Source organism: Thalassophryne amazonica, chromosome 11 (assembly GCF_902500255.1).
Source record: "Thalassophryne amazonica chromosome 11, fThaAma1.1, whole genome shotgun sequence".
NCBI classification, from domain to species: Eukaryota; Metazoa; Chordata; class Actinopteri; order Batrachoidiformes; family Batrachoididae; genus Thalassophryne; species Thalassophryne amazonica.
In genome coordinates this window covers 54,964,781-54,983,523 of record NC_047113.1, presented here as the reverse complement: position 1 = coordinate 54,983,523, position 18,743 = coordinate 54,964,781, and the positions used below count along the sequence as shown (strand labels likewise).

At 39.0% G+C, this 18,743-nt stretch overlaps 1 protein-coding gene across 1 annotated transcript; it reads right to left on the bottom strand.

Annotated features, from left to right (window-relative positions):
• Nucleotides 1-384: 384 nt before the first annotated feature.
• Nucleotides 385-6,468, bottom strand: c1galt1c1 (C1GALT1-specific chaperone 1). The gene is made up of 2 exons (XM_034181768.1): nucleotides 6,340-6,468; nucleotides 385-3,481 (listed from the first exon to the last, which is right to left on the bottom strand). Exon 2 carries the CDS (start codon nucleotides 3,465-3,467, stop codon nucleotides 2,511-2,513), a length of 957 nt encoding a protein of 318 aa, XP_034037659.1. The 5' UTR covers nucleotides 3,468-3,481; nucleotides 6,340-6,468; the 3' UTR covers nucleotides 385-2,510.
• Between the last annotated feature and the right edge of the window lie 12,275 nt (nucleotides 6,469-18,743).

The window sequence follows — 18,743 nt, the reverse complement described above, 5'->3', positions numbered from 1 at the left end:
TCAGAATGGCATCAAAACAAAGTGCAGATGAGCACACAGTCATTGGCATGGGGTTGTCCAGCGCTCGCATGCAGGGCCAGTGTCCAATCACATCATATGCATGTATATAATTTTTTGCAGCAGGCTGTGATATATATATATATATATATATATATATATATATAAATAAAGTTTAAATGCAGTATGTCCCAAATATATGTTTTCACTCTGAAATCATTGCCACAAAATTGAAGTTTTTTTTTGTGATTAATATATATATATATATATATATATATATTAGATGCACCTGTACATATTGTCACACAGGATACAACCAGATTAATTATTAAGCACCTGTCCTTCACCCTTTGAAAACATCATTACATATCTGAAATGCACCTGAGCATCAATGAAGAAATACACATTTTATTCTGGTCTCTCCTGTTCACAGCGATACAATATTATATTCGCGTGGTAAAACACAGCAACATGGATCAGCAGTATAATCATTAATCAAGGCAAACAAGAAACAAGTCCAATAAAACACATTCAATGTGGGGGGGGGGGTTATAAGTACACTTGTAAACTGTATCCTCTCTGGCAGCAAAGTATCACACCATGGTTTTCAGTGATTACTGTTACGCTCTTTCCTGGTATTTTCAGATCTAGTGATAAAATTGTGAGAATCCGTACCATGAAACATTCCAGTCACACAGCATATGATAATTCAGTTCAATACTTTATACTGTAAAGCTACAGAAACTAGAGCATGAGTGGATTTTAGTGAGCTTTATTAAAAATGTAAGTTAAAGTCCTCAACCAGTTAACTCTCACCTGCATGCACTTACTGTATACAGTTAAGTTGTTGGACAGTTTTTTTTAAATTATGCGCCTACCTTGTTATAGTGGGTTCAAATCAAACAATCAAGATGTGCTTGTAGTATAGACTGTCAGCTTTAATTCAAAGGGTTTAACAAAAATACTGCATTAACCATTTAGGAACTGTAACCGTTTTGCTCATCTATTTTCAAAGGCTGCAAGTAATTGGACAAACTGAATACAAACTACCAGTCAAATGTTAGGACACTTTCCCATTCAAGTGAATAGAAAAGTGTGTCCAAATATTTGACTGGTACTACTAGAATTATTAATACAAATAGTAACTTTTACAGCCAGTTGTCTTTAGACAATTCAGAGAATGGATACATGAACATTTCCAAGTGACTGATATAACTTTATTTACATCATTTATTAAGAAATATGCTGAAATGTCTCTGGAGTATGTGGTTGTCAAAATAGAGACTGTACAAGAGGGAGACTAGTAACGAAAGCCACCAAGAAGGTGGCGCAACTCAGGGTTGCTGCAAGACCTTCACCCACTTGCCTCAATTCGGATAACGGACGTCTTCAAATTTAGTGCACATAAACAATGTCAAGTGTGTATGTGTTGTCTTTAATTCTGATGTGTGCCATTATTATGGTAAACAAGTAATAATTGTGGACTAATTGTTGTCTGAGGTAACTGGAGTGTAAACATAATTTCTCCACTGTGAGATCAATAAAGTATATCGCAACACAACTCTAGTTTTAGGCTTCTGCAGGTGTGATCGGGCAAACTGCATATTTAGGATTTTCATATAAATCCAAGACGTATTCAGTGACTTGAAACTGTTCATGTATCCACAACCGGAGTTGTATATAGAAAACTGGCTGCAAGATTGTCCAATTACTTATGGGCTCTGAAAACGGAAGGACTGTATATTTAAAAAAGGCAGCAATTCCTAAACGATCAAGTTTTAATTCAGTTAAACCCTCTGAATGCAAGTGAAAAGCCTACACTACACGTTTATCTTGTTTAACCCCAATGTGGTGATCTACAGTGGCAAATTACAAAACGTTACCTTCCAAATACCTGGACCTAATTGTATCTCTTAACTGATAATTCTTTTGGTGTACGATTGTAGCAATATACACGGAGGTGTATTTAATATGTAGATATCAAACAAAATAAAAAGTCTGCCAAAATTAGAAGCATCATACATAACTGGATCTGTTTTGATGTAATATTAAAACCTTTTTACAAGGGAAATGTAATTTATGATGTGGACATGATAGCCAGGCAGGCAAACAACTGTTGAGTTTTTCATGTTAAAAAGTTCCACACAACTTCATCACTTAAATGTGGCTTCAAGAAAGATAAAAAAAACAAAACCCAAAAATCCAGATGACATCTAGTTTATACCACAAAACAAACGCATCTCGCAGCTGTAATTTAATTTAAAGAATGGCACACCCATTGACTCTGTTGATCTCACCTACACCAGAAAGAAATTGGGTGCCGATTGTGCCAGGTGCAAAAGGTACAAAATACATTTAAAAAAAAAAAAAAAAAAAAAAAAAAAGTATAATTCCATCCAGCATCCAGTTTTATAAACAGCATAAAATCACCTCCCAAAAGTTAAGTTTGCCATCACAGAAGCAGAACATTTTTTTTTTAAAATAGTGCCTCGTCCAATTGCTGGACTGAGTATCTAGTCATTATCTGAACCTTCAGGAGGGTAAAATGTCAGTAAGTCTTGAAAATCATGTCCATAAGGTCGAAGTCTGTAAACTCCAAACATCATAACCTGCATCTGGTTTGGGGACATCCCACAGAACGTAACTGCCATATCAGAGCAGCATTTCTTCAGTACATCTGTGGGGTTTTCCTTCAGATGGTCAGATATAAGGGTCTCAACACTCTTAGTGTTGAAGAGACTCTTTCCTTCTGGATCCTCCCCGTTTTCTGCAAAAACACCCTTATACTTGAGGCATATAGCCAACTGCTTCTCTTCACTCAGTGTCCACAGGGCACGCCCATGTTGCGGACACTTGCTGTCATCCTGGAACACTTGCACCAGCCTTTTTAGCGCTTCGTAGCTTAGAACAATGCCACTCTCGTACTCCACATACTCCAGCTCTCCTGACTTTACAGAGTGGCCAATATAGAACGGTTCAGTGGGATCTTTTGCAACCAAAAGGTACTTGAGGTTCTCAATGATGGCGAATGTGCTGGGTTTTGCCAAAAAGAACCAACGCATGTCTCCCGCATTCTCAAATGCATGCTGCAGGGCTTTACGTAACCTTACCCAGTCATCTTTTTCATTCAAGTCTATGGCTTCAAGGGCCTTTGATGACTCAGAGGTGTAGAACACACGGTTGTCACAGTGTTTGCTCCAGGTGTTGAGCGCAGTGGCCCAGTGAAGCAGTAACTTAGGCTGGACCATAATGATACAGTACACCTGGACTTGTTTAGTCAACTCTTCCACTCCTTTCTCAGACAGCTGTTTGAGGTCGTCCTTGCTTGCAGCCTTGACATGATGATGATCGTGTCTGCTCCCTGATCTAGAATCCATTCCAAGGTTGAAATTACCCAGAAGTGACACCACCAAGCAGAAGACTCCTCCAATGGCCACCCCCTTCACGAAAGAACCTCCCTCAGATATCATCGTGGCAGCAGACACTAGACGATAAGACAAAACACAAATGTGCAGCCTCTGTTGAGAAGTGCTAGTCTGTTATCATTCTTGTCAAACAAAAACACAAAGGGAATGCAGCTCACTAATAAAGTCTAGCCTTGAGCAAATACACAAATGATTGCTTTTTAAACAGAGTGATTCCCTGCACTGAAAAACTGTGGAATCTGCTAAACCTTAGGTTTTTAATGGAACTAGTTATTGATAAATAAACTACCATCAGAGAGTCATCAGAAATAAGTTATTCATTTACTTGTAGAAAGAGTGTTCACTTTATTAAAGATATTTGTGAACATACGCTGTAAAATACGGCTAGGAGAATGGCTTAAGAATGATAAATACACAACATGCTCACTTTTTAGTTAGAAAATCTTTAATGCAAATTTCGGTCCAACTATTAAGTTTGGGCAAAAAGTATATATATTTTTTTTTGATTAAGCTGCATGCACATAGAATGTATAGGAGACCCAATTCATAGTCATAAAGCAAACAACAGATATGAGACAAATTGATAATAGAAAATAAAAAGTAAAGTACAAGTTAAAACCTATCAAATTACTAACCGAAAAAAAAAAAAAAGCATTTTGGAGAAAACCGTATAATATAACAATAGAATGTTATAAAAAGATTGCTATAATACCTGAAAATGTATTACAAACATTTTGGATATAAAGTGGCCACCTTTACTTAGTCGTAGATAGTACGCAATTCTATCTATAGGTGGCCGTATTGATTAGAAAAAAAATTCTAAACTGTGTAAATTATCCTGTAGCGTTAGCATTAATCCCATAGCCGTTCATACGTGGCATGAATAATTTCAAGCCATGACGCACTGCAGACTGCGAGATGTTGTAGTGTAAATGGTAGGGCATTGGATCTCGGTACCAAAGGCCCCAGGTTACAAGTATTTTGAAACCAGATAAACTGGTTAAAGTCATCACTTCAAAACACAATTTCAGTCCCAAGTACAGATAGAAAACAAAAGTAAATGTATGTAGCCTCATGATCACATGACCTAGATGGATGAATCAGAAGCACTACATACAAACAGAATAAGGCTGTAGTGTCTACACATGAATTTTGGTAGTTCCCACTTCGGTTGCCAGGGGGAAATACAGTCATTATGAAGTACCAAAAACAGGTGAGCAACCACCGAACTATACTGGCGTAACAGGATTATGATGACCTCTCATTGCAATCCAGGGCCAGATATGACCAGAAACTCAATATCTGTAATCTAGACAAATGAATGTATCAGCCATCAACCTGCTCCACCATCATGACATTATTCCTTTTTTATAGCATGTTTATTTCGCAACCTCTGATGCTCTGTGCAGCATTATTTACATACCCTGAAATACCAAAACTTTGTTTTAATGCTAAAGATTACTGTGCAGGACTCGGGGATTACTCGTATTAATAGACCTAGTGGAGGTATGTCACTTTTTTCCTTTTTTTTTAACACCGGGTTGTATGTTGGAACTGGACGGGCAGCCTCTTCCATTTTTGGTGGTGACGCTGTTCTGCTGCTATAGTGATCTGCATTCAGATTACAGTAATTTAGGGACACACACACAGACAACGCAATTTTCTTCAGAATCAGAATTTCTTAAATTATGTTCCTAATAACGGAGCAAGACTCAGCCTTATCATATCTAAATTTTTTGTTATTGAAGCAAAGGGCTTCAATAACAGTCCTTCTCTGTTATTTTGCTGTTAAGATTGACCATTTTGTGAGTACGTAGTTCTGGTTTATTGATTCTGCACTCTCTCTCTCTCTCTTTGTTTGAGGTGCTGTGCAGTCCATGAAGTCTTAACTGATGGCTATAATGGAAAAGAGCATCCATCTAACAACCCTCTGAGCACGTGGTTTTGGACCAAACATGCGGCTGGGTGATCTCCGCCACTTGTGATGAAATAAGGATCACTATGTCTGATGGACCCTTTATTATACAGCTTTTTTCTGTTTTTGTTTTGGATGCTTGACAATTTGTTGTTGTATTTTGCTGAATTTATCTTTGTCCTTGTTAGTATGGCCTAAGCAGTTGATCACCCCCCGAGTCTGGTCTTCTTAAGGTTTCTTCCTCAATAAAGCCCAGAGGGAGTTTTTCTTGCCCATGTGGTTACTCATGGGGTTGATAAGGTGAAACCTTACCCTTGGGGTGACTTATTTTGTGATTTGGCACTATATACATAAAGTGAAATTAATTGAAATGTGGATGACCACAGCTCTCTCTCTCTCTTTCTCTCACTCACTCTACACTAGAAATAGATAAGACACACCACACACACACAAATAAGATGTTTTGGCTGTGAGGAACTGAAATGTCTATTATATTTTTTTTCCATTTTAAATTATTCATCATAAAACAATATTTACCAGCAATAAAAAAATTAAATAAATCAGGAGCAGGCAGCCTGTCTTCAAAGTAACTTCAGATTTGGTGCCAAATTGCCAAAAATCTGTTTACACGAAAGAACCACAAAGCCCATTTTCAAGCAATGAATATAAAAATGAAATAAATAAAATAACAATAAAAAAAAGATCTTAATGTGAACGCAATTAAAAAAAAAAATTGACAAATTAACTCACTTTTGTCTAAACATTTCGACTTTTTCTCGGAAAATCGGTTACTTTTTAGCACAGTCATCATACCTCTTCGTAACATTTCTAGTCTTCCCAGTAAAAACTCCACGTAATTAAAAAAACAAGTGAAAGCACGAATTATTTATTTTACAGTTAGCTCAGTTAGCTTGTCATAATGATTATACAATACAGGGAAGACTAACTCGAAGTATTAGCAACAATATGCCTTTTTTTTTAAAGAGTATTTCTTTGCTGTACCTAAGTTTGTCAGAGCTGCTTTTCCCGGATGGTGCTCCTGCTGTCACCTGCTGTTTTTCAGGTCCGACTAGCTGTTAGCTCATCGCGTTAGCTCCACACATGACGACACTCACTTCCTTTCTGAAAGGGAGTTGCCAGATCTTCTTAGAGAAGTAAGCAATCTCACACACTGAACAAAAATATGCACGCAACACTTTTGTTTTTGCTCCCATTTTTCATGAGCTGAACTCAAAGATCTAAAACATTTTTTATATACGCAAAAGACCTATTTCTCTCGAATATTGTTTAAAAATCTGTCTAAATCTGTGTTAGTGAGCACTACTCCTTTGCTGAGATAATCCATATCCCATCTCACAGGTGTGACATATCAAGATGCTGATTAGACAGAATGATTATTGCACAAGTGTGCCTTAGGCTGGCCACAATAAAAGGCCACTCTGAAATGTACAGTTTTATCACACAGCACAATGCCACAGAAGTCGCAAGTTTTGAGGGAGCGTGCAATTGGCATGCTGACTGCAGGAATGTCAACCAGAGTTGGTGCCTGTGAACTAAATGCTCATTTCTCTACCATAAGCTGTCTCCAAAGGCGTTTCAGAGAATTTGGCAGGACATCCAACCGGACTCACAACCGCAGACCATGTGTTGGTCCTGGGACGTCCACATCCAGCATCACCTCCAAGATCGTCTGAGACCAGACACCTGGACAGCTGCTGCAACAATCAGTTTGCAGAACCAAAAAATTTCTGCACAAACTGTCAGAAACTGTCTCAGGGAAGCTCATCTGCATGCTTGTCGTCCTCATCTGGGTCTCTTCCTGACTGTGGTTTGTCGTTTTACCCGACTTGAGTGGGAAAATGCTCACATTCGATGGTGTCTGGCTGCTGATCAACTCTATGTGAAGGAGATGTGTTGCACTGTGTGAGGCAAATGGTGATCGCTGACTGCACTTCCAACTTCAATAAGGTTGCAGAATTTTGCACCACCCTCCCACACAGGCACTCTGTCTTGCTTCTCCTATAACTTTCATTCCTCTTCTCTCCAGAGCATATCTTCTTCTCTTCAAGCCCACTTGATCCTGCTGCCAACTCTCGCTACAGATCACAACGTCATCTGAAAATATTAGTTCCCGTGAAAATTCCTGTCTGAGCTTGTCTGTGAATTATTATTATTATTATTATTACATAATTTAGAACCAAGATAATTTTTTGGAGGAACAAATACATTTTTGACAGTAACTGCATTTAAAATTATGCTGCTTAAAACAAGAGTCTGTTTGAAAACAAGAAGATATGTGTACGTGTTCATCTATATTTTCCATTTGACTCAATAAATTTGTGATAACATCTGAAGCTACATTTTAAATTCATGCATCCTGTTTAAAATTTAAAATCTCAATGTAATTTTCTGTCATGGATTTAATAATTACTTCAGTAAATAGCCAAAATTAACATGCCATGTATTACACGACAGATTAACAGAGGAATAATTATATTACTTATTCAATTAAGGCATTAATAATTCATTTATTTGGCTATGATGCTATAAAACAGTTTGATAGTTGAAAACTAGTGTGTTTTCATTGCTCTCACTGATGTGTCAGATGTATCAAATGTTGTTTACAATTTTCGAAACACTATAAATCACCTGAGACAATGTGTACTTGTCTGAGGAGCATTAGTGGCCTTTCAGTTTGATAAAATGTCCTCTCCAACAAGGAAGCAGACAAAAACTCTCGTTTTGATATTCTGGATTTCAGAAATCATTTGTTTTTCAGATTGTCTATAGATTTCAAGCTTTTAAGATATTAAAGAAACAGTGGACAAACTGTCTGACTGATGGGCCACTTTGTGACATCAGAATTATTACCACAAAAATATATAAAAGAATAAAGAATATTAAACAAATTATTCTAATGTCAAATATTATGTGGTTGCGGTGGTGGGAATTTTGAACCTTATTTAACTGCCACCTCTGTGTCTGTCTGTGGACATTAAGTCAAAATATGATGGAAGGATTATTATGAAATTTTGTGATCTTTTATCATTCTAATAATTTTCTGTAACATTGTGTGATAGCTTTCCCTTTGATTCTCTTTCTTTAACATTTTCACACTATGATGTCATAAAGATCGGCTGGGGATAATTATGACTGTCCCTCTCTGACGGTTAGTGGAGGCAATAAAGATTACTGTTTCTCCAGCTCGGCTGGCAGCTGTCTGTCTGTTTGTTTGTCCATGAAATGACCAAACACATTATCCATCGAATGAACAAAGCAATAGTAATCATATTGATGTCAGTTATGCAGACCAGAGTTCTATTGAAGACTGGTCACACTAAGTTACTGTTTCTGGGGAAAAAAGTTCAACTTGGCAAGCAACAAAGTATAAATTGAACAACCCCAGAGATGTTTATGAAGTGATGTATCTTGGGACAAAAAGCCTATTAGAATTTCATGACCTTTACCCATTCTTTTAAGGAAATAGGACAAATTGGTCAATATTACATAAATACAATACCACCTGAAGAAGCTATGGGGTGTTTATTATGGTAAGAGACACATTGACCTACTTTATCAGGTTAAATAGGTCACTTCGTTCACGAATCATGTGGTGCCTCCTATCAGTCGAGGGGTTGTAAGTTATCAGCGACATAAGTCCTTGATGACACATCTTTTCCGCGTTTGAAATCCAGTTGGTGATTTACATTGTCGCCTCATAGTCTGATGACTCCTGATCTGTTCATGTGGTTTGCTTGGTAACAGCACACTGACCCTCTGCCTGTCTCTCTAGATTATTTTCTTGCTGCTGCCATCATGGACATTCTTGCTAGTCGAACTCCCTTTCCATACACAGACCTCTGCCTATGCCATCTTCCATCCTCTCAGCATGTTTCCACACATAGTAGCTCCAAACTCTGGTCCTCAAGGACACGCTACCTGCACATTTTCCATCTTTCCCTGTTCTGCTCAAAGCTAATGAGCTGATTCAGGTGTGCTGAGACAATCAACAGCTAACAGACACCTGACTATGCTCACAATCTTTTGGCAAAGCAAGGAGAGATGGAAAATGTGCAGGAGCAGGGTTGTTAAACCCACAGATTCTATATTATCTGTTGCTAGAGCATCTTTTGGCCTTGGTTAGTGACGTTTACTAACTTCTTTTACACAGCGCCTCCTGCTGGCCCCCATTACACAGGGTCCTCAGTTTATCCAGCTCCATTATACAAAGTTAGTCTATGTTACTGAGGGCATCCATATTGTTTACTGAGTTGATCAAGTGAATGCACTCTTTTTGGAATTCGGAAGCTCTCAGCCTGGGTTTTCCAAGATTACATCTTGAATGCTGCATTGTCCATAGTAGTAGTCAAGGGGCAGCCAATCAGCATCCTCAACCTCCAGTCTGGTTAAAAGGCGCAAAGGCGGTGTCATTGCCAGATCTGTACCTATTACTAGTTTACATCCGCTATTATTAGCACTGATTTGTCTTACTTAATATTTCTTAACAAAACAGAGTATTTCTATAAACTATGTAAACATAAAACACTCGGTTGTTCTGGTTGGCTGTCGAATGTTTCACGCAAGTAATTGTACGTGTGCACATAATAGATCTAGCAGACGGTGCGGATCTAGAGTGGCTTTCCGTAGACCCTCATGTTAGAATGACCAACTTTTGAAGAGTAAACATGTTTACACCCTGGTGCAAAAAATGATGTGGGTCTCTGTAGCTCATTTTTCCCTTTATTCCAACTGTGTAACTCATCAGTTTAAGACATTTTAAGCCATAAAGTTAGGAAGAATTTGGGCATAGTCACTTTCTGCACTTTCTACATAGTCACTTTCTACAGGTTCTGCACAGCTCAGTGCAGAACCCTGCAAGCAGAAACCGCTAACAGTGGTAAATAGAACCAAAATGCATAGTTCATGATGTCAGTCGTACAGTGGATTATTTCTTTATACAATGGGATAAATAATGAACACCACATGATATACATTCCACCAATAAAACGACAAGGATCTATTTAGGTTTCATATAAATGCTGTTATTAGTGATTCCAACTAGAGCACTTGCTACTACAACCCTTGGAAAAAATGATTGAATCACCGGCCTCGGAGGATGTTCATTCAGTTGTTTAATTTTGTAGAAAAAAAGGAGAACACAGACATGACACAAAACTAAAGTCATTTCAAATGGCAACTTTCTGGCTTTAAGAAACACTATAAGAAATCAGGAAAAAAAATTATGACAGTCAGTAACAGTTACTTTTTTAGACCAAGCAGAAGGAAAAAAATATGGAATCACTCAATTCTGAAGAAAAAATTATGGAATCATGAAAAACAAAAGAACGCTCCAACACATCACTAGTATTTTGTTGCACCACCTCTGACTTTTATAACAGCTTGCAGTCTCTGAGGCATGGACTTAATGAGTGACAAACAGTACTCTTCATCAATCTGGCTCCAAAATATCAACGTAAACTTGTGCATTTATTGATGATGTAATGACAGCCATCTCCCCAGTACCTTTACCTGACATGCAGCCCCATATCATCAATGACTGTGGAAATTTACATGTTCTCTTCAGGCAGTCATCTTTATAAATCTCATTGGAACGGCACCAAACAAAAGTTCCAGCATCATCACCTTGCCCAATGCAGATTCGAGATTCATCACTGAATATGACTTTCATCCAGTCATTCACAGTCCACGATTGCTTTTCCTTAGCCCATTGTAACCTTGTTTTTTCTGTTTAGGTGTTAATGATGGCTTTCGTTTAGCTTTTCTGTATGTAAATCCCATTTCCTTTAGGCTGTTTCTTACAGTTCAGTCACAGACGTTGACTCCAGTTTCCTCCCATTCGTTCCTCATTTGTTTTGTTGTGCATTTTCGATTTTTGAGACATATTGCTTTAAGTTTTCTGTCTTGACGCTTGCCATAGGTATTAAAGGCACTGCGCTGCGGTGGTTTGAATCATATTTATCTAATAGATTACAATTTGTTCATGTAAATGGGGAATCTTCCTCACAGACTAAGGTTAATTATGGAGTTCCACAAGGTTCTGTGCTAGGACCAATTTTATTCACTTTATACATGCTTCCCTTAGGCAGTATTATTAGATGGCATTGCTTAAATTTTCGTTGTTACGCAGATGATACCCAGCTTTATCTATCCATGAAGCCAGAGGACACACACCAATTAGCTAAACTGCAGGATTGTCTTACAGACATAAAGACATGGATGACCTCTAATTTCCTGCTTTTAAACTCAGATAAAACTGAAGTTATTGTACTTGGCCCCACAAATCTTAGAAACATGGTGTCTAACCAGATCCTTACTCTGGATGGCATTACCCTGACCTCTAGTAATACTGTGAGAAATCTTGGAGTCATTTTTGATCAGAATATGTCATTCAATGCGCATATTAAACAAATATGTAGGACTGCTTTTTTGCATTTACGCAATATCTCTAAAATTAGAAAGGTCTTGTCTCAGAGTGATGCTGAACAACTAATTCATGCATTTATTTCCTCTAGGCTGGACTATTGTAATTCATTATTATCAGGTTGTCCTAAAAGTTCCCTGAAAAGCCTTCAGTTAATTCAAAATGTTGCAGCTAGAGTACTAACGGGGACTAGAAGGAGAGAGCATATCTCACCCATATTGGCCTCTCTTCATTGGCTTCCTGTTAATTCTAGAATAGAATTTAAAATTCTTCTTCTTACTTATAAGGTTTTGAATAATCAGGTCCCATCTTATCTTAGGGACCTCATAGTACCATATCACCCCAATAGAGCGCTTCGCTCTCAGACTGCAGGCTTACTTGTAGTTCCTAGGGTTTGTAAGAGTAGAATGGGAGGCAGAGCCTTCAGCTTTCAGGCTCCTCTCCTGTGGAACCAGCTCCCAATTCAGATCAGGGAGTCAGACACCCTCTCTACTTTTAAGATTAGGCTTAAAACTTTCCTTTTTGCTAAAGCTTATAGTTAGGGCTGGATCAGGTGACCCTGAACCATCCCTTAGTTATGCTGCTATAGACTTAGACTGCTGGGGGGTTCTTATGATGCACTGAGTGTTTCTTTCTCTTTTTGCTCTGTATGCACCATCCATCATTAGTGATTGATCTCTGCTCCCCTCCACAGCATGTCTTTTTCCTGGTTCTCTCCCTCAGCCCCAGCCAGTCCCACCAGAAGACTGCCCCTCCCTGAGCCTGGTTCTGCTGGAGGTTTCTTCCTGTTAAAAGGGAGTTTTTCCTTCCCGCTGTCGCCAAGTGCTTGCTCACAGGGGGTCGTTTTGAACGTTGGGGTTTTTACGTAATTATTGTATGGCTTTGCCTTACAATATAAAGCGCCTTGGGGCAACTGTTTGTTGTGATTTGGCGCTATATAAATAAAATTGATTGATTGATTGATTGATTTAACAACCTTCCCATGTTGTTTGTATTTGGTCCAGAGTTTAGACACAGCTGACTGTGAACAACCAACATCTTTTGCAACATTGCGTGATGATTTACCCTCTTTTAAGAGTTTGATAATCCTCTCCTTTGTTTCAATTGACATCTCTCGTGTTGGAGCCATGATTCATGTCAGTCCACTTGGTGCAACAGCTCTCCAAGGTGTGTTCACTCCTTTTTAGATGCAGACTAACGAGCAGATCTGATTTGATGCAGGTGTTAGTTTTGGGGATGAGAATTTACAGGGTGATTCCATAAATTTATTCCTCAGAATTGAGTGAGTCCATATTTTTTCCCCTCTGCTTGCTTTAAAAAAGTAACTGTTACTGACTGCCACAAATTTTTTTTCCTGATTTCTTATAGTGTTTCTTAAAGCCAGAAAGTTGCCATTTGAAATGACTTTAGTTTTGTGTCATGTCTGTGATCTGCTTTTTTTCTACAAAATTAAACAACTGAATGAACATCCTCCGAGGCTGGTGATTCCATAATTATTGCCAGGGGTTGTAATGTTTAGTGGTAGGGCTGACATGCTTGTGTGTTAATGTTTATTTCTCTTTTTTATTGTTGGAGATTCACACACTTGCTCTTCTAATTACCTGCTGCTAATAATAATCCTCAGTAAAGATTTTATTTCTGCATTCTCACCAAAGCCTCTCAGTGACCATATAACATATAGGGGAAACTGGGGCACGGTGAATCAGTAGCTATATCTGCAAAACTACATATACGTATATTTGCAGCAGTTATGCCATATTTTTGTTCATAAAGACATCCCCCTTATAAATTAGTGTTTTGTTTTTGGATACATTAAGGGTAAAACTAAGTGGCAAGTGATGTCAGTTTTTTCCTATCAAAAGTAAATTTTGTGGATGTCAGTGTCTTTGTATTTATTTCTCACAACAGAGGAAAGGTGTCCCAAAAAAAGTGCTATTAGTTAGAAGACTACCCCGTCCAACTGATGAGCATGTGTTATGTCTTCTCTAGACTATCAGCTATTTGATAACATGACTCATGTGTGTCACATGCACCCGGGGCACAGTGAATCAGTCTAGGAAGTGATTTACTAAGGCCCAGTATCAAGTGGATGACAAATATTACTTGTTGAAGCTTATACATTTATTATTCCATGAATTATTTCTATAATTTGTCTATATAAACAACTGTTTTCACGTTTGAACAGAAATTATGGCAGCTGTATTTATAATAGTTTCTAAAGGACTTATATCACTATAGTATAAGACACTCACACATTACAAAGCTGGTTTGCCTGATTATATTTTGTATATGTATAATTTTGAAGAAATCTTTATAATCATGTGTTTTTTCATTCTATTCATAGTTGATTCACTGTGGCCCTTGAATTAGTGTCCGGGGCACAGGGAATCAAAGATTTTAAAATCAATTTTAAACACCTGTAAATTACACTTGGGGAGACATAAATAACACAGCCTTATAAACAATAACTTCCTGTATTAAATGTTATGTGTCGAAGCGGGTTGAGGAGCGGACCTGCGTCTGACTGAACCCAGCGCTAAAATAACCAGAAAGCGGTTCCAATAACAAAACAATTTATTTTCCCCCTTTTGTGCAATACTCGGTGTACAAACATAAAGCGCGTCTGTCTGGCGGAGTGAAGGACGGCGTGCTCTCCAGCGCCCAAAGGGATCAAAGCCCGGCGCTTCTGGACTCACGTTCACCGCCAAACACCCCCAGGTGGACACGACAAACCGACTCTGTGAAGGATAGAAAAGGTGAGGTAAGTCAGCAGCTACAACTCATATCCTTCAAAGGCACACACTATCAGCAACACATTCAGGTCTGAATTTAAGCTTTATGTAAATGAGCAGCTTCTCACAAGCTGCACAACTCTCATCAATATTCACATATACTGCGTAACAAAATACCAAATTACTGTTAACAATTATTCAGACAATCAAATCACCTCTGATGTGTGCTGACAGCATGTGTCCCTCACCCGTCCTCCTTCACAGGCACGATGTGTCAAACCCAGGCGCGGTCCTCAGCGTCTCACAAACGAACATCACAAGGTCGAGTTCCCGGCAATTCTGCTTGAATCACACATGGCTTAAATGCAGAACGCCATCTAATTATCTGCTTCAGCTGAAAGTCTTTAAGGTTGCACGTGAGCATCATCCACAGGTGCTGCATATCACGTTGATGAGGGTGAAGGACTCTTCTGCCAGCACCTTCTCCACAGACAATAAATCAGTTTGCATACCACCTGGAGAGCAAATAAAAGAAAAGAACACCAAAATGTCCAGCCAAACCCCCCCAACACACAACATTAAATCCACAATAGAATGACCTAAACCTATGCATAATGTGTTTATGCTGCCACAAAACAACATTTTTGATCCACTGTGCCCTGGCTTCCCATGCCATAACCAGATGGAATGATATAAGTAAAAATTACCAAAGCCTTATTACAAGTTGCATAATAAAAGTAAAATAAAACTGGCACAAGTTGACATAATTGTGCAGAAAGGATTTTGTAAGAATTTATTGGAAACAGGCACTTTTTTCTCTGTGTCTCTTTCAAGACATATGTGGGTGCAATTATATGTAATTTGAAATGAGGTTATTTTTCCAGTTTCTTCCTTTTGGTCTGGTGGAAACCATGCCTGCTCCTGCTTGACCAACATTATGTGGTGAATTTAATATGCTTTCACTGCAAACACCAAAGAGTGGAGATCTTGTGACACCTTATTGGACACTTCAGTGACCAACCAAGTAGCATTTGCAGTGACTTTAGCAACATGGTCTCACGGCAAGTCATGATTCAGCAGCATGAAATATACATTAATTTATTCGTTTGCGACATTGTGATGAAAAGTACCTCATTTTTGTCACGGCAGCACGAATTCATTCTAATTCATTCCGTGATGGCTGCATGAAATTAAAAGTGAAGGGGGGGGGGGGGTCGAGCAGAGAGGGAGTGAACAGACGCAGTTTAAATAAGGAAGATGGTGACAGTAAAACAAGGTGCACATGAGGACGAAGGATCTGGAAAGGGGGCGTGGCTGACAGATGAGGAACAGGTGCAAGAGAGTGAGGGAGGAAAAGGCAACGCAGATGAATCAAAAGAACTAAGTGACTGGAAAATTAACGGAGGAAAATGAGACGTGCTTAAGGCAGACAATAATAAAAGTGAGCAAAACAAAAGGGGAAAAAAAACAGGAGATAATGTGACTAATCAAAGTGGAAAAACCAGGAGATCAATAATAATAAACAAAACTGGAACAGAACTGACACTGAATACAGTATAGAAATAAATACAATGACAATACAAAATACACTCAACAAAAATATAAATGCAACACTTTTGGTTTTGCTCCCATTTTGTATGAGATGAACTCAAAGATCTAAAACTTTTTCCACATACACAATATCACCATTTCCCTCAAATATTGTTCACAAACCAGTCTAAACCTGTGATAGTGAGCACTTCTCCTTTGCTGAGACAATCCATCCCACCTCACAGGTGTGCCATATCAAGATGCTGATTAGACACCATGATTAGTGCACAGGTGTGCCTTAGACTGCCCACAATAAAAGGCCACTCTGAAAGGTGCAGTTTTATCACACAGCACAATGCCACAGAAGTCGCAATATTTGAGGGAGCGTGCAATTGGCATGCTGACAGCAGGAATGTCAACCAGAGCTGTTGCTCGTGTATTGAATGTTCATTTCTCTACCATAAGCCATCTCCAAAGGTGTTTCAGAGAATTTGGCAGTACATCCAACCAGCCTCACAACCGCAGACCACGTGTAACCACACCAGCCCAGGACCTCCACATCCAGCATGTTCACCTCCAAGATCGTCTGAGACCAGCCACTCGGACAGCTGCTGAAACAATCGGTTTGCATAACCAAAGAATTTCTGCACAAACTGTCAGAAACCATCTCAGGGAAGCTCATCTGCATGCTCGTCGTCCTCATCGGGGTCTCGACCTGACTCCAGTTCGTCGTCGTAACCGACTTGAGTGGGCAAATGCTCACATTCGCTGGTGTTTGGCACGTTGGAGAGGTGTTCTCTTCACGGATGAATTCCGGTTCACACTGTTCAGGGCAGATGGCAGACAGCGTGTGTGGCGTTGTGTGGGTGAGCGGTTTTCTGATGTCAATGTTGTGGATCGAGTGGCCCATGGTGGCGGTGGGGTTATGGTATGGGCAGGCGTCTGTTATGGACGAAGAACACAGGTGCATTTTATTGATGGCATTTTGAATGCACAGAGATACCGTGACGAGATCCTGAGGCCCATTGTTGTGCCATACATCCAAGAACATCACCTCATGTTGCAGCAGGATAATGCACGGCCCCATGTTGCAAGGATCTGTACACAATTCTTGGAAGCTGAAAATGTCCCAGTTCTTGCATGGCCGGCATACTCACCGGACATGTCACCCATTGAGCATGTTTGGGATGCTCTGGACCGGCGTATACGACAGCGTGTACCAGTTCCTGCCAATATCCAGCAACTTCGCACAGCCATTGAAGAGGAGTGGACCAACATTCCACAGGCCACAATTGACAACCTGATCACCTCTATGTGAAGGGGATGTGTTGCACTGCATTAGGCAAATGGTGGTCACACCAGATACTGACTGGTATCCCCCCCAATAAAACAAAACTGCACCTTTCAGAGTGGCCTTTTATTGTGGACAGTCTAAGGCACACCTGTGCACTAATCATGGTGTCTAATCAGCATCTTGGTATGGCACACCTGTGAGGTGGGATGGATTATCTCAGCAAAGGAGAAGTGCTCACTATCACAGATTTAGACTGGTTTGTGAACAATATTTGAGGGAAATGGTGATATTGTGTATGTGGAAAAAGTTTTAGATCTTTGAGTTCATCTCATACAAAATGGGAGCAAAACCAAAAGTGTTGCGTTTATATTTTTGTTGAGTGTAACTAAAACAGAGAATACACGTACAATAAATCAGATATGAAATACTGAAGATAAACAATAAGCAAAACCTGTGACTAAAGCATAATGTAAAGAATGTGAAAAGCTAAACCAATACATACATGACTAATAAAATAAAAGATAACCAAGAATGAAACTAGTGACAGAAAGAAAAGTAATAAATGACTAAACCGGAAATGCAATACATGAAAGAACCAAGAAAACAATAAAGAACCAAGACCAGGAACCCAGAATAATACATATACATGAATAATCAGAAACAGACAAGAATGAAAATAATCAAGCAGCAAAAAAAATGAAAACAATAAAGTCAAGAACAGGCTAAACTGAAGGAACAGAAAAGGGGACGAATAAGACAGGAACCCAAACAGAACAAAAACGTGACAGAAACATGATCCAGAATCCAGATCCGGATCTGGATCACCTCCAAAATTTAATGGATTCTTCCTTGGCCTAATATCTATCTGTGGTGAAACTTTTGTCAAAATCTGTGCAGCAGTTTTGATGTAATCCTGCTTACAGACAGACAAATAAATAAACAGCGATTATTTTATTATGTCTTTTGGGACCTCAAAGCAAAATACTGTAAAACACCAACATTCTTTTATGAGTTATCTGAAAAACACAAACCAGAGATGATCACATCATGACTAAGCCAGTGTACCGCCCACATAAGTTTATTATTAGGAACATTGTAAAGGAAATAAGTATTTGCACAGTAACGTCACTTATTCTAATGTTGACATTCACGCCAAAGTAGAATCACCCCAGCAAATGTGCGTTACGCACTATTTAATAATGTAGAAATTAGCAGCAACATATTTCCACAAAGACATGAGCAATGACGTGTTTTTGTGTTGTGTGGACAAGCGGCTGTATCACGCACAGACTGGTGTCAGACATGAGGTATTACTGGACAGCAACCGATTACTGCTGGAGAGCAAACATTTGTTAGAGCTCTCTGTGCAAGCACAGATAGGCTCAGCTTGAATTGACAGGATCCCCTA

Excerpts from the sequence above, each read along its gene's own strand:
- c1galt1c1 (XM_034181768.1), bottom strand. The coding sequence starts at position 3,467 with ATGATATCTGAGGGAGGTTCTTTCGTGAAGGGGGTGGCCATTGGAGGA.